This window comes from Heterocephalus glaber, unplaced genomic scaffold (genome assembly GCF_053883595.1).
Source record: "Heterocephalus glaber isolate CG9 unplaced genomic scaffold, H.glaber_assembly_v1.0 deba00001497, whole genome shotgun sequence".
Classification (NCBI taxonomy): Eukaryota; Metazoa; Chordata; class Mammalia; order Rodentia; family Bathyergidae; genus Heterocephalus; species Heterocephalus glaber.
Window position 1 is genome coordinate 14989944 of NW_028258320.1, and position 16766 is coordinate 15006709.

General features: G+C 39.1%; 1 protein-coding gene across 4 annotated transcripts in view; it reads left to right on the forward strand.

Annotated features, from left to right (window-relative positions):
• The window catches only part of Cfap70 (cilia and flagella associated protein 70), a 53607-nt gene that overhangs the window by 30926 nt on the left and 5915 nt on the right, over positions 1-16766 (forward strand). For all 4 annotated transcript variants that reach the window (XM_021259607.2, XM_004846274.3, XM_087185404.1 and 1 more), the window contains 8 exons: positions 4880-5005; positions 7069-7202; positions 7324-7439; positions 7762-7986; positions 12408-12566; positions 13084-13208; positions 15062-15214; positions 15961-16122. In XM_021259607.2, the coding sequence (XP_021115266.2) occupies positions 4880-5005; positions 7069-7202; positions 7324-7439; positions 7762-7986; positions 12408-12566; positions 13084-13208; positions 15062-15214; positions 15961-16122 (1200 nt within the window). The remainder of the gene's footprint in view (positions 1-4879; positions 5006-7068; positions 7203-7323; positions 7440-7761; positions 7987-12407; positions 12567-13083; positions 13209-15061; positions 15215-15960; positions 16123-16766) is intronic.

Consider the following 16766-nt stretch of genomic DNA (forward strand, 5'->3'; position numbering starts at 1 on the left):
TGCTTCTTTTTTTCCTTTACTCATAAAACATTTATTAAGGTGTCTGCTTGTGCTAGGCACTGAAAACACAAAGGTGAGTAAGAAACTGCCTAAGATAGAACATTAATTTGGGCGAGGACCAAGGATATGCTCTTTCAATTTGCTAAAAAAATTAATTTTATACTTTGCAAAAATGTAACGGAATTGTCAAAAAAGATAAAGTAGGTGTTGGAAATTGTGAAACAAAAACCATTATTCTGTGAATATTCACAATTCTGAATTTTTCATTCAGGAGGAAAAAAACAGAAAAATTATGAGTTTCAGCCTTACATGTTTTATATGTTTTTTAAAGCCTATTAGTCTGGCTTTCCATCTGTATATATAATAATTAACTTTATAAGGTCTTATAAATAAATGAATCTGATGTTGGAAAAATAAAAGGGGTTGGAGGGAGGGGACAAAAAGAAAGAAATTGAAATGTGTTATGTACATTTACCAATCCCCTACAGTGAATGTAATCATTATGTACTGTAAACATGTACTAATAAAGGTCCAAAAAATTACGTTTTCATATATTACACCTAAATGACAGTGGCACTCCAAAAGTGCTTTTTCTATGATTGGTAGTCTGTTGCCTACCTACTGGTCTCTTGGTATCCATATTTGCACAGCTTGCATCTTGCCTTCATCTACTCAGTTTTGGATGCGTTCAGTTGTGGTTTATTTGAAAACAATGACAAAAATCAGTCTTTTGTACCCCTGGTGGTCTCTGACCAGCTGTGCCTCCTTAAAGCCTCTGTTCTCTGCTCTTCCTTTCACTGTTGTTTTTCTTCCCTCCCACCATCACCCTTTCTGTCACCTGGATCAGCTGCCCAGAAATAGGGCAGAAGTGTCCATTCCTGGGGGACTCAGAGGACAGCCTGCCTTGAGCATGGATGACACCGATGATTTGATTTGGAGAGCAGCTGAGAGTTGAGCATGGGTTGGGAATTGCTATCCTGAATGAATTCTTGTCTAGTGCAGGAAACAGACGTAAAATACAAATGATTACAATAGAGTGAGATAGGGACATGACAGTGACCTGGCCATTGGAGAGCAGCCTTGGGTTATCTAAAGAAAAAGTGACCTATTTCATGCTGGGATCTCTTAGGGAAGAACTCACAGAGGAACTGTGCCTTAAGCTGAGCCTTCAAAGACGAGAGGAAGTTCTTTTCCAGGTGAATGTTTCAGAGCACTGAATCCCAGGGAGCATTGCAGGGGTGGAGGAACTTGGAAGAGTCTGGCATATACAGATACTGCGCAGAGTTCAGGAGCAGATTTGAAGTTGTTGGGGGCGGGGTGGAGAGTCAGGAGATGAAACTAGGGAATTTGGCAGAGGGGAAGGAGGCCCTGTGTGCCATATAAGAAGTTTGACTTTTCTCACTAGCAGTTGAGAGCAATAAATTGAACTATTTTACATTGGGGAATATTATGATCAGGTTTACATTTTATTTTTTAAAAAAGCCCAGTCTGATAGTGATTTTGGAGCATTTGTTAGAGGTGATGAAACTGGTGATATCAGCTGATACTACATAATAAAGAGGAAGAGGAGCCAAGGATTCCTAAGTTTAATGTTCAGTGTCTGGGCTACCGATGTAAACATTAACCAGGACAAGGACTGCAATGTGAGTGAAACTGGTGGGTGCAAGTGATATTGAATTCAGGTTTGGACATTAGCGCAAGTGGAGTTTTTCTCAAGAGCAACAGAGAAGGCCGGGGATTTAGCTCAGTGGTTTCGCTGCCTGCTGCTCAAGCTCAAGGACACGAGTTCGATCCCCAGTACTACCAGAAAGAAAAAAAAAAAAAAAAAGAGCAACAGAGAGATCTGAGATTTGGGGAGCCATGTGTATGTGTGCCATGGTCATAGGTGAGGCTGCCTGAGAAAAACATGAGAGAAAGGAGTGAGCCAATGTTAGAACCCTAGGAAACACCAACATCTAAGGGAATGGATGAGTGAAAGAATCGATAAAGGAGACAAGTGGAATTGTTAAAAGGGCAAAAAGATCAGAAGACACTGGTGTTACAGGAGTCAAGGGGAAGGAATTTTAAGAAAAAGTGGTCAAGAAATTCAAAAGAATTCAAGAAAAACAAAATCTGGGAGGTTTTCATCTGGTTTGGCAATAAGGATGTTATTTTTAATCTTTACCCACCAATTTTATTGGGCTAATAGGGGAGGATTCAAATCACAATGAGTTGAGGGGTGAATATGTGATTAGGAAATAGATGAATATAAATTCAACAAGTTGTATGAAGGGAAAAAAGTGGAAAAATGGAAGCTAGGAACTATAGCAATATTCTTTTTGGTTTGGAAAGCCTGGAGCACATCCACAAATTTGGGGAAAGGAGTTGGCACAGTGGGGAGAAGTGTAAAGTTGAGGGAGGAGAGGAGACAAGCAATGGAAAGCCCAGGGGATACAACTCGGAAAAGATCAAGAACTTCTATGCAAGGATTAGCCGTGAAGCAGAGAAGCATTCGATGCCTTTTGGTCTGAGACAGAAAGGAAAGAGATACCATAGAGGCAGAAATAAACAACTTAGGTGTGGGGTTTTAAAGTTGAGAATTTTTTGCCTAATGATTTCTTTTACCTCTGTGACATAAGGTCTTTATTGAAAGCAAAGGGGATAAAGGTTGAATGAAAAGCTTGGAGAAGAAAATGTAGATACCACATTGCATTATGGAATACACTGCTAAACAAGCACAAAGACAGAGATGACCGAGGCTATTAAACATCTTTGGCTGAGACTGAATGCTGTGGAGTCTGAGGGCTCAGATATCTCTGTATCTAATGCAGTTTTTCTGAGGACCAGTTAGCTTCACCTGTTCAAGAATGAAGTCAGATTATAGGATTGTTTTACTTTGGGAGTTTTCAGCACAAGGATGCCTGAGACTTGAGTGTCCTCATGGGAAAGTAGTATGGGTTGGTAGGTAATCCCATGGTCCACACTGATCCATTTGGGAAACAATAGGAATGAAGGAAATCAAGTTGACAAAACAGTGGAAGGCTTGGGACATGGGCTACGGGAGTGGGTTATTAGATAGAGGTAGAGTATTTCTGGTTTGGGGGTAGAACTATGTGGCCAGAGGCACTTCTGGATTGTGATCATCAAAACTAAAAAAGCAAAGAACAGAGGCATTAAACACTCATCAGGAGCACTCTCTGGCTTGTCGCAAATTTGGCTTTATTCTCCCATTCTTAGCAACTGTTTGATACCATTTTTATTTTTATTTTATTTTATTTTTTGGTACCGGGGATTGAACTTGGGTCCTTGTGCTTGCGCAGCAGGCGGCGAAACCACTGAGCTAAATCCCTGGCCTACCATTTTTATTTTTAAAAACTTTTTATTAGTACATGTTTGTCATACATATTGATCACATTCAACCATTTTTATTTTATTTTATTTTATTTTTGCATGAGCTTATTTCTTACACTTTTATTCATAAACCCTCTTAACCGTTGGGGAAACTGATGTTCCCTGATAAACCAAGGAGCAAAGGCCACAGCTGATAAAGGGCAGGGGGACTGGGTCTCCGCTGTCCTCCCGCACCCTGTTTTCTCCTGGTCTCCTTCTCCAGCACGCGAGTGACCTTCAGATATCTCTTCAGGGAGTCACTTTGTCTCCACTCTCAAGCCCTTCCCCTCTCTTCAGGGTTTTCGAAGTTAGGTCTCTTGCTCACTAGGCAAGCAGAGCCTCCACTCTCTAACCCAGACTGCAGCCCACTTCGCTCGCAGGGATCAGTTGAAGGGCGAACCGAAGCCCAAGGCCAGGGACCCCACACCAGGTACTTCCGGGCTGCATCATTTTGCTGACAAACTGCTCTCCAAACCTTCCCCAAACCCGCCAACTGTGCTCACCGAGAAGGACCCAGCTCTCGTTAGTAGCTTCATGGCTCAAGACTGTTCTGACCCACAGTCAGACCCACGGCCACCGACTTTTAAAGGAAAGCCAACCATTTTTATTTTTAATTAAAGAATATTAGGAGTCTTCCTGAGCCATTGCGTCTGACTCAGGAGATTATTAATTACACCAGACCTGCTCTTCCAATCTGATTATATATCTTTTTTCTGATTTTCTTCCTACTCTTCTGGTTATTTCTAAAATAACTCCTTTGTGGGCTGGGGATTTAGCCTAGTGGTTCTGCTGCCTGCCTCAAAAGCACAAGGTCCCTAGTTTGATCTCTGGTACCAAAAAAAAAGACAAAACTCCTTTATAGGATCAATCTGTATATCTCACTAAAGGTATAATCTAGATTCCAAGGCTTCATCTTTAGTTTCCAATTTTCTCCACGTTTAAAGACTCTAAACTGAATGTGGTGGCACACACCTGCAATCCTAGCATTCAGGAGTCTGAGATAGGAGGATTTCGGTGAGTCTGAGGCCGATCTGGGCTACAGAATGAGTTCAAGCCCACCTAACTACATAACAAGACTCTGTATCAAAAACCCTAAATAAATAAATAAATAAATACTCTAGCTAGCTTAACCTTTTTCAAGTCACGGAATCTAAAAAATGCTAATATTTGTCCTGTGCACTGGAGAACATTAAGAAAGCTGTTTGAGTCAGAGGTGACTTGTGGAGGGACTCTGGCTACTTTCAAGGTTGAGGAGAGTTGTTTCTGCCTTAAGCAATTTTTATTCACTTCCATGAGCTCAGATATTTGTTATTCAAATGTCTGAGCTTCTGTTTTACCCTTGATACTTGTCTCTTTGTTCTCTCTCATTGTCTTACTATAATGCCAAGGCTGTAAGAAACCTCAGTACCATTTTAGATGTTTTGACTGATCTTATATTTGGTTTATTCTCCCAAACCTCTCCCCTAGTAATTTCTTCATTTTGTTTGCTTAACACCTTGACATTGACAAGACTATGCCGGATGAAGTTCAAGGCTCGACTGCAGCCATCGCCACCAGCAGTGAACAGCTTCGCCTCTTCGCATTTGAAGCAGAAGTCAATGAGGACTTTGACGTGGCAGCAGCGCATTATGAAGAGGTAAACATCTTCTCAGTGGTTGTTGTTTCTTATTTTTATGAAATATAGGTATAATAAATAGTTTCATTGTTTACAATCAAAATTGATTGATGAAATCTATCCATCCATCCATCAATAGAACAGAGTCCAAAAATAGGCCACACAACTAAGGTCATTTGATTTTTGATAAAGGCATAAAAGAAATTCAGTGGTGACAAGACAGTCTTTTCAACAAATTGTGTAAGAACAATTGGTCATTTATATGCAAAATAAATGAGCCTTTACCTAACCTTAAACATTTTACAAAAGTCAACTCCAAATGGATAATAAATCTAAATGTAAAACATGAAGCTATAAAACTTTGAGAAGAAACATAGGAGAAAATCTCCTTGACCTGGAGTTAGAGTTCTTAGACAGGAGACCAAAGACCAAAGAAAAATGTGTCAAATAGAACATCATCAAAATAAATAACTTGTGGCCCAGGGATTTAGCTCAGTGGTTCTGCCGCCTGCCTCGCAAGCACAAGGTCCCGAGTTTGATCTCCAGTACCAAAAATAAATAAATAAATAAATAAATAAATAAATAACTTGTGTTCCATAAAAGGCAAAGAAAGAGGGCCAGGAATGTAGCTCAGTGACACTGCACCTGCCTGGTAAGTGCAAGGTCCTGAGTTTTTTTTTTTTGGTACCGGGGATGGAACTCGGGTCCTTATGCTTGCATAGCAGGTGGTGAAACCACTGAGCTAAATCCCTGGCCCTCAAATACTTATGTATTATAATCAATTCTCATACAGAGTTAGAAACAGCAATTTCCTTTTTTTTCTCTTTTTGGTACCAGGGATCAAACTTGGGTCCTTGCGCTTGCACAGCAGGCAGTGGAACCACTGAGCTAAATCCCCGGCCCACAAGGTCCTGAGTTTGATCCCCAGTACCAAAAAAAGAAAAGAAAAGAAAAGAAAAAGTACAGATTATAAAAAAATTTGTAAGTCATACCCGATAAAAGAATTGTATCTAGGTTATAAAGAACTCTCAAAACAACATTTGTATGTGTAATGTACATGTACCAGCTCCCCACAAGGAATGTAATCATTAAATTAATTTGTTTAATTCATTTTCAATTTTTATTTTTTATTAGTACATATTTGTACAACAAAACAAAATAGGAGTCCTGGGGATTTAGCTTAGTGGTAGCACACGTGCCTTGCAAGCACAAGGTCCTGAGTTCCATCCCTGGTACTGGAAAAAAAAATAAAAATAAAAAAAATTTGTTTATAAGCATTTGTTTCAGTATCTGTTTTCAATTTTTTTTTGGTACTGGGGATCGAACTCAGGACCCTGTGCTTGCAAGGCAGGCAGTGGAACCACTGAGCCAAACCCTTGGCCCTCTGTTTTCAATTATTTAGGTTATATGCCAAAGAATGAAATTACTGGGACATGTAGTAAATCTGTGTCCAACTTTTGAAGGATTTTTATTGGGGTTTTATATGGATTTCACCATACCTGTAGGTTGCTTTTGGTAGTATTGACATCTTAATAATATTAAATCATGAAGATGGAATGTCTTTCCACTCTTTTATGTCTTAATTTCTTTGCCCAATGTTTGTAGTTTTCACTTTTTAAGAGCACCTTCCTCCCACCCCAGAGTTGTAGATAAACTCATAATTGCTATCTGGAGATTATGGCAGAAATTATATATAGTTGATGGAACATGAAGTGAATTTTTTAGGCGGCTAAAATATGGAATGAATTTTGAGTAACCACACATTGGAATGAAATGGCTTGAGAAATCTCTTCTTGAATTATTTCAACAGGTTTTTTTTTTGGTACCAGGGATCGAATGTGGGCCCTATTTCAACAGTTTAAATCTCCAGCCCTATTTCAACAGTTTTTTGACCACCTTCTAAAAGCTAGAATAAAATAGCACTAGGCTTCTGGGATTCCATGGTAAGCAAAAAAGAAGTCCTGGCCTCTGCTTTCACAGAACTCACAGAGTCTGTCTAGGCCCTATGGCATGATGTTATATGCACAAAAAGCAGGACATAGAGCTGCAATAACCTTGGCCCTCCTGATGTTTTGCATGCCTAGAGGTTGGTCCGTGAGCCCCAGAACCTGGAGCACTGGCTGGATTATGGCGCTTTCTGCCTCCTAACTGAAGACAACATCAAAGCACAGGAGTGTTTTCGGAAAGCCCTGTCCTTGAATGAGAGTCATATCCACAGGTAGAAGTGGAAGGGAGATTAGGAATGTGTGGAAGCAGATGAACTTCTACATGAAATTGTCTTGCTTCCATGAATGTGGCATGGGCCCCTGCTGTTAACCATGTTGGCTGTCTCTTCTCAGCCTGTTGCTATGTGGTGTGCTGGCTGTCTTGATGGAGAACTATGAGCAAGCAGAAATTTTCTTTGAGGATGCCACTTGCTTAGATCCAACCAATGTTGTAGCCTGGACTCTACTTGGTATGTTATTTTCCTGTGATAGCATTTTTTTTTTCCATTATAAGACTCTTCTTCCCAGCACTCAGGAGGCTGAGGTGGGAGGATTGCCATGAGTTTGAGGCCAGCCTGGGCTACATAGTGAGTTCAAGGCCAGCCTGAACTACGTAGCGAGACCCTGTCCAAAAAAAAAAAAAAAAGATTCTCTCCTCTTCTGCTCTTCAGTGGTTGACAATACAGTTCCTAAACTTTGGTAAAACTATGGGAAAAATAAGTGAAGTGTTGCAGTTCCTCATATGATAATAGAAAATTAGTCATATTTATTTCAACATTTTTCCTTCCTCAGGTTTATACTACGAAATTCAAAGCAATGATATTCGAATGGAAATGGCATTTCATGAAGCCTCCAAACAGCTTCAGGCACAAACGTTTCAAGCACAAGTAATGAAGCAAAAGTGCACTGGTACTATTGAAGACATTGAAGAAGGAAGGAAAATAGAAGCTAATTTAGGAACTTGGGGAACTACAAAGGATGCTTCTGTAACAGTTCTCAAGGTGGAAGCCCCCCCAGGTAGGAACGGGAGTGGAGATGGTGAGTGTCTGTTGGGAAACTTATTGGCCTTGTGTGTAGGGCCTGGCACAAAGTAGGCACTAAGTAAATATTCGTTAAATGCATGAGCACTAGGGTTTTAGTTATTTCAGGGCTATGATGATAGACTTCTAAATATTTCTTCATTCAGAAGATTAGTGATCTGAAGCTTCTGTTCATGCTGTTCTTTGAATCTTATAGAATTTATCATCCTCCTCAGTATCTCTTAAAAAGGGATACAATTCTGGAATGATTTTCTGTTTCCTTCTCCTCCTCTCCACCATGGAAAGTTTCTATCTTATAATTCTTTTCTTTGGTACCAGGGATCGAACTCGGGACCTTGGGCTTACAAGGCAGGTGGCAGCACCACTGAGCTAAATCTCCAGCCCTCCATTTCTTTTTTTTAATTCTGCTTCACTCTTTTTTTTTTTTTTTGGTACCAGGGATCGAACTCGGGTCCTTGTGCTTACGAGGCAGACACCGGAATCACTGAGCTAAATCCCTGGCCCCCTTTTTTCTTTTAATCTTATAATTCTTAAATTTATTGTTTGCTTATGCACCCCTTTTTCACTGTTCTTCATTGCTATTTTTTCCCTCTACTTTAAGAAATCATTCATTCCCATATATGTGTGCTTTTGTTGGTGTGCTTCTTGCATATGTACATTATTATTGTGTGTGCATGCATTTTTAAAGTTTGAGGCATAACTGACATTTCATAAGCTGCATCTACTTCAGTATTTAATTTGATACATTTGGGCACATAGACCCATCCATGAAAATTTCACCACACTTGAGATAACAAATACAAAGGCCCGGGGATTTAGCTCAGTGGTTCCACGCCTGCCTCACAAGTGCAAGGTCCTAAGTTTCGATCCCTAACACCAAAAAAAAAAAAAAAAGATAGCTAATACTTCCCTGTTCTGACCTTTCTCTTGCTCCCTTTCCCAGATGACCACTAATCTGCTGTCACTATAGATGAATTTGCCTTTTCTTTTTTTTTTTTTGAATTTGCCTTTTCTAATATTTTTTAGAATTTCTAAAATAGAATTACACAACATATACTCTTGTTTTTGCTTGACTTTTTTTCATTGAGCATAATTATTTTGAGATTTACCTATGCTGCTGCTTATATCATTGATGCCTTTTTACTGCTAAACTGTATCCACTTAAATAGATGTAACACAATTTATTTATCTATTCATCTGTTGGTGATATTTGGGTTGTTTCTTTCTTGGGATTATTAAAACAAAGCCACCATGGACATCGTTTTACAAATTTGTATTTGGATATATGCTTTCATTTCTCTTGGGTAAATACTTAAGGGTTGAATGGCTAGGACCATGCATTATTTAGCCAGGTGGTTTTAATTTTCTAAATATTTGAGGGTTTTTTCCTCCAGATATCTTTGTTTTAGGTTTCTAATTTAATGTCATTGTGGTTAGAAAATATACTTTGTAAGTTTGAATCATTTTAAAATTATTGAAATTTGTTTTAGGGCCCAGCATATGGTCTATCTTAGTAAACATCTGTTTACACTTGGAGATGTATTCTGCTCTTGTTGAGTAGACTGTTCTATAGATGTCGGTTAGGGCTTGTCAGCTGATTGTGTTGTTGAATTTTATATCTTTTATAGTTTTATACCTCTAAAGTTTTCTTTTAGTAGTTCTTTTCTGTTCAAATAACTTTATAATAGTTTCACATTTAGATCTTTAGTCTATAGAGAATCCATTTTTGAACATGATACTAGGTTGACATTCGGTTTTATTTTTCTTCAGACTTATTTTTTCTCAACATTATCTACTGAACAATTATTTCCACTTTGATTAAAAGTATAGAACTTGGGCCAGGATTTAGCTCAGTGGTTCCACCGCCTGCCTCGCAAGCGCAAGGTCCCAAGTTTGATCCCTGGTACCAAAAAAAAAAAGTATAGAACTTAAACTCTGAACTCTTCATTTTATTGTAATTGTCTGATATAAATAGGAAAAAGGAGTGTGACGTATATACTCTTACTGTTCTGGTTTTGTAGTGTGCCTTAATATCTGTTATATCAACTTCCCTACATAACTGCTTTTTTTTTTAGCTTTCTTAGCTATTCATGGGCCTTTATTTGTCCACAGAGATTTTATAGTGAGTTTATCAAGTATATGTTAAAAATATAGCTGAAATTTTTATTTGGACTATATTAAAATTATAGGTTAATTTAGGGATAGTTAACAATTTTATATTATTGACCCATCCAATTCAAGTGTGTGGAAGGTTTCTCCATTTTCTAGGATCATTTTCTGTGTTACTTATTTATTTTGTGGTACCAGGGATCAAACACAGGACCTTGCGCTTATGAGGCAGGCGTGGTGCCACTGAGCTAAATTCCTGGCCCTGATCTTCTGTGTTATTAATGTTTTAATATTTTCCTCAATGAGACTCTGTTTAAAGTAATTTATAATTGTTTATAGATCCATTGCTATCTATTATCTTATTTAACTACAGTTTTAGTTATTGCTGCTTTATTTTTCCCTTTGGCATAAATGTATTTGTTTGTTTGTTTTTCTGGTACTGGGGATTGAACTCAGGACCTTGTGATTGCAAGGCAGACATGGTGGCCACTGAGCTAAATCCCCAGCCTGGGATAAATGTATTTTTTTATTAGTACATGTTTGTAGTACATAAAGATCACATTCTTCATGGTGAGTTGGTACATGTACATAATGTATCTTACTCGGTTTTTTTTTTGGTACCAGGGATCAAACTCGGGTCCTTGCACTTGCGCAGCAGGTGGCGAAACCACTGAGCTAAATCCCCGGCCTCTTACTCGTTTTTTTATTCCCTTCCCCTTCCTCTTTCCCCCTTCCTCCATTTCTTGGTCCCCTTCCTATATGTAAAACGTCTATCTCCCTATTTCCTTTTATCTGTCTTACTTTGCTCTTCATTTGTACTGTGAGTTTCTCATATGAGAGAAACCATGAGATATTTAAGCTTGTGCATCTGATTTATTTCATTTAACATTGTCTCAACGTGCATCCATTTTCCTACAAATGACTTGTTTACCCTTCTTTATGTCAGAGTAGTACTCCATTGTATATAAATACATTTTCTTTTTACATTTTTATTTATTTATTTATTTTTTGCACTGGGGATTGAACTGAGGACCTTGTGCTTTCGAGGCAAGTGGCAGCACCACTGAGCTAAATCCCCAGCTATTTTCATTTTTTAAATTTAAAGTTTTATTAGTACACAGTTGCAATACATAATGATTACATTCATTGTGGGGACTTGGTACATGTATATAATACATCTTTTTTTTGGCAGCATCAGATTTATTTATCAAGTTAATTATTATAAACATAGATTAACAGCCAGATTAATGGACCAAAAACCTGTAAGACACAGAAACAATTATACTGAATCAAGGTACACTTTTTGATACATTGGCCATGCTGTATTACAATAACTTTTTTCTCTTCTTTATTGTCTGTCTTTTATTTTGTACTTTATTTATATGTTGGCTTTTTCACATAAAAAAAGCATGTGGGGGCTGGGGATTTAGCTCAGTGGCACCATGCCTGCCTTGTAAGCGCAAGGTCCTGAGTTTGATCCCCAGTACAAAAAAAAAAAAGAAAAAGAAAAGAAAACCATGTGATGTTTAAACTTGTGCATCTGTTTTATTTCAGTTAAAATTATGGTCTCAAGGTGCACCCATTTTCCTACAACGACTCAAGTTTATCCTTCTTCATGGCACAGTAGTACTCTATCATGCATAAATACCACATTTTATTTGTCCATTTATCTGTTAATGGACATATAGGCTGCTCCCCAGACTTAGCTATTATGAATTGTCCTTCTATAAACATGATAAATAAACATGTATCACTGCAATATGATGTCTTTAACTCTTTTTGGAAGATACCTAGAAGGGGAATAGCTAGGTCAAATGGAATTTCTAGTTTTAGTTTTTTGAGGACTGTCCATATTGATTTCTATAATGGTTTTACTAGTTTACAATCCTACCAACAATATGGAAGACCAGTTTATAATCCTACCAACAATGTGGAAGAGTTCCTTTTTTCCCACAGCCTTGCTAGCATTTGTTACAATTTCTTGATGATGGCCATTCTTTCCAGAGTAAGGTGGAATCTCAGTGTTGTTTTAATTTGCATTTCTCTCACAGCTAGAGATGTTGAATATTTTTTCATGTATTTACTGAACCTTTGCATTTCTTCTTCTGAGAAGTATCTATTCATTTCAGTTGCCCATTTTTTGATTGGGTTTTTTTATTTTGGGGAGAGTGTAATTTTTTGAGGCCATCAAACAAGTCTGTCCTTCACGCAGTATTTGGGGAATATGCTTTGCAAATGTTAATACCCAAGGTAGAAAGATTTTTCCCTATCAAAATTTAACCTGTTTAGGACCTGCAGCTGTGTTTTCCACTGTTGATGATATTCTTGAAGATTCTCCTAAACTGCAGTCTGAGTCAAAAGAACCTATATTGACTACACAATATCAAGATTCAAGTGTTGGACCAAAACTATCCAGCATGGCTTTCAAGGAGATACCAGCCAAGAAAGGTAACTAGATATCAAGATTTCCACTTGAAAGAGGGGCATAAACAAATTTGACAAGGACAAAATTCATGATTATAAAAGTGGAAATCCTAACTCATTTGAATTAATATTGACTACTTTCCTTCCAATTAGTCTGAAATTCCAAACTCAGTCATGTAACTCTTTCAGTAAGCAAAGATTTCATGTTTAACTCATAGAAGTACCCAACAAAAGACCTATGACTTTCTAATGAGTCTTCATTTTTAGAAAAACAATAAATTGTGTTTCACAGTCAAAGGAATCTGAATATTTTTTGAACCTTTCCATTTGGTTGTGACTTGTCTTTGGATCCACCAGTAGACTTAAGAACTTTTGAGTTCTGTTTGCTGGGGCATTGCTGGAGGCCTCCTGTTGTTTTCCACAATATGATCCTTCTCATACATTATATCAGAATACTCTCCTGGCTACATTAGTGTGTCTGAGCTTCTGACATTGTTTCCTTTACATCTGATCTTCTATCCTTTTAATATAATATTTTCAGAAGCATCAAAATGTCAAGATCCAGCACCTTTTCTGCATCCCACCCCTCACTATGGCATTTCTCAAACTCCTGTCACCATCTTCATGGAGACCATACGCTTCTTGATGAAAGTCAATGCTGTGCAGGTCAGAATATTTGGAAAGACACAATAGATGGAAATACTTTAGTGAACTATTTATTCTGTCCATAATGGTATATTTGAAAGCTTAAACATTTGTGACAAGAAGTCAAATATACTTTTTTAATGCTGCAGATTGAATCCAGAATCATGTGCATGCTAAGCATGCACTTTATCACTGAGCTGTACTCCAGTGCTTCAAATATACTTTTAATATACCTTAACCTTAATGAGAAGAATATCCAAATATGAATAATTGCTCTCCAGTCAGCATCAGCAGACATCACTGCAAGCCTTCTCCCTGTAGAATACCCACAGAGCAAAATCAGGCTCTAAGTCATATGCAGCCTGATATCACTTTCTTATGGGAACTTATATCATGTGAGTATTGGAGGTTCATAGGAGCCCAGTCATACCTGCCTTCTCTTCCAGGTTGACCAATTTAAAACAAAGTGCTTTGGGGGAGGCTTAAATTGATTAATTTTATTGGTAAAACTGTGCTGTAGCTAGGCATGGTAGCACAAGTCTGTAATCCCAGCACTCTGGGAGACAGAGTCAGGAGGATCAAAAGTTGAAGCCCAGCCTGGGAAACAGCCACCTAGTAAGACCCTATCTCAAAATAAAAATTAAAAAGCTGGGGATACAGCTCGGTGTGAAGGCCCTGGGTTCAAGCCTTAGTACTGGAAAAACAAACAAACAAACAAAAAACTGGGCCAGAGAATGTTACTGGTCTCACATCTGACTTACCTATGTAGTCACAGGTAGAGCAGCTGGGAAACTGTAGCCTCTTCTCAGAGGAGCATAGCCTATAGAACCATGTCTACCACATGGGAAACAAGATGCATATCCTTGAGCACTCAGGAGGGGTGACAGCAAAATCCAGGAGCCAAGGGCATTGGCCCTGACCCTGCAGAGCACAAGGCCCCCTTGAGGGCAGAGAAACTCAAGAAAGGGCAAGAAGGATGACCTGGGTGGGCCTGGGCAGCATTAAGCAGGACCCTTAGCACATTAACCCTTCCCAATAGAAACAGGCTCTCTCTCTGCAGTCAAGTAAGTCATTCTCTCCCCAGGGCAGAGAGCCAGAAGGAAGAGGAGAGAAAAGATGCAGTCACTGCCTCCAGTATTTTCCTACATAGGAAAGATGGGAACAGACTAAGAATAAAAGGCCCTCTGCCTAGCAAGTTCATCTGACTTTGTCTAAGTTACAGCCTTTTTAGAGTGGACAAAAGAAAGAATATCCCCCAATACAAAACTGGTAAACATAAATGTTTGGGGGCTGGGGATTTAGCTCTGTGGTTCTGCCTCCTGCCTCACAAGTGCAAGGTCCCAAGTTGGATCCCTGGTACCAAAAACAAACCCCCAAGGGGCCGGGGATTTAGCTCAGTGGTTCCACCACCTGCCTTGCAAGCGCAAGGACCCGAGTTTGATCCCCAGTACCAAAAAAACCCCAAAACAAACAAACAACAAAAAAACCTAAAACAAAACATAAATGTTTGGAGGTATGGCAGAAACATGTATTTGTTTGTAAGATTCTGATCCTAGAATTTTTACAGTGACAGCTGTTTGCAAATGTTTATGTCCAAATGGGGTAGTTGATGAAGTGCCTTTGTCTACTGCATAATAAATGCAACCTAAAACTCACCAAGTATGATGGCCAGCAAGACTAGAATTATGTTGGATTCTATTCATGAAGTACTGAATGTAATTCACCCCAACACTTTGAAGTTCAGGATAATAATTTCATTCTGTAAGATGTTTCTTGCTGTTTATTGTGAGAGACAGAACCCTTGAACCATGAAAGCTATGGGGTGAATGCAGTGTAGGCATTTACATGCTTGTTATGCTCTGGTTTCCTTGCAGTATGTGCACAGAGTGCTTGCACACGAGCTGTTATGCCCTCAAGGAGGACCCAGCTGTGAGTATTACTTGGTTCTAGCCAAGACACACCTTCTCAAGAAGGACTTTGCCAAGGCAGAGGAATACCTTCAAGAAGCAGCCCAGATGGATTACTTGGTAATGACTCTTGATAGAGCCCCTTGAGTGGAAGAAGGGAAGAGTAGGCTTTATTAAAAGTAAGAGTGCCATCTGGACACAGAGGCACATGGGTCTAGTTCCAGCTACTATGGAAGCTGAGGCAGGAAGATCAACTGAGCCCAGGATTTTGGGGCCAACCTGGGCAACAAGGTGAGACCCCCATCTCAAAAAAAGAAAAAGTTGTGCTATATTACAGGTCGATTTCTGATAACCAGGGGTGAAGGTCACCAATAAAGTTGTCTATTTATATCCTTCATTTGTTTTTCTTAAGTAATCATGAGTCTTGCAAAAGGCAGAGAAAAGGATAAGGACAGCTCTTTAGCAGATAGTGTTCATCTATTTCAAGTTTTCCAGATTTTCTTTTTCTCCTTGTGAGTATTATCCTGGTTATACTTGAGTGTTTTTCTTGATATTCACCTCAAAGACAAAATGGCTTCAAAGAGTGCAAGAAGAAAATGAGAAGGCAGACCTAGAAAAATAACCCCAGAACAAATGAATGACCCTCTTTCTGAGTGCTCTTAGAAAAAGAAAATTTACTAATCTTAATGTAAATGTTAAATGAAGGACTTTAACCTACTTTTGGGGGGTGGGGGTGTGCCAGGGATCGAACACGGGACCTTGTGCTTGCCAGGCAGGCGGCGGAACCACTGAGCTAAATCCCCAGCCCTTAACCTGCTTTTAAATACCATGTCATTCCATATACTAATTGTATCTTGTTTTCTCAGAATCCTAATGTCTGGGGCCTGAAGGGCCATCTCTGTTTTCTGAGTGGAAATCACACTGAGGCCAAGGCATGCTATGAGCGAACTGTTAGTTTTGTAGTGGATGCTTCTGAGATGCACTTCATCTTTCTGCGCCTTGGGCTCATCTATCTGGTAGAGAAAGAGGTAAAGAAGAGACAATGGGCCTCAAAGTATCATGGGCCTCAAAAGCACTTCTCAAAGAAAAAAAAAGGACTTCTCCAAACTTCCTTCTCAACACAGAGTTGTATTTAATATAACTGAGGCCAACCCCATTGCTCAGGGCCGTCTGACCTGGCTCTAGCACTCCCCTCCCATAATGTAGGAAATACATACAAAGTAGACAGAAAGGTAGACCCATCAGCCCACTATAATGCTAATGTGTAATGACAGTATAATGACATTCTACTGAAGGTCTCTTGACTCTCTGCTTTCCACTTCTCCCCTGGAATATAAAATAGCAGCAAAGAGAAGTTGCAGTACCTTATAATGTAAGTGGGAAGGCTCCAATAGGCTTGAGAGGAATCATTGTCCTGTTGCAGTGAAGTAAATAAGGAAGAATTTTCTTCCTGATGTCATTGCAAACTGCATCTTCACAGCTCTTGCTGACCTGCAGTCACTAGGCAAGCAGTCCTTAGGTGGTCTGCTGAGGCCCAACTATAGATGACCCTTCTCTCACACTGGAAAGTTTTTTAAAAAGCAACAAGGTCTTGTTGACTGCCATACATCTGTAGTCCCAGCACTTGGGAGGCTGGGACAGGAAGATCACTTGAGCCCGGGAGTTGGAGACC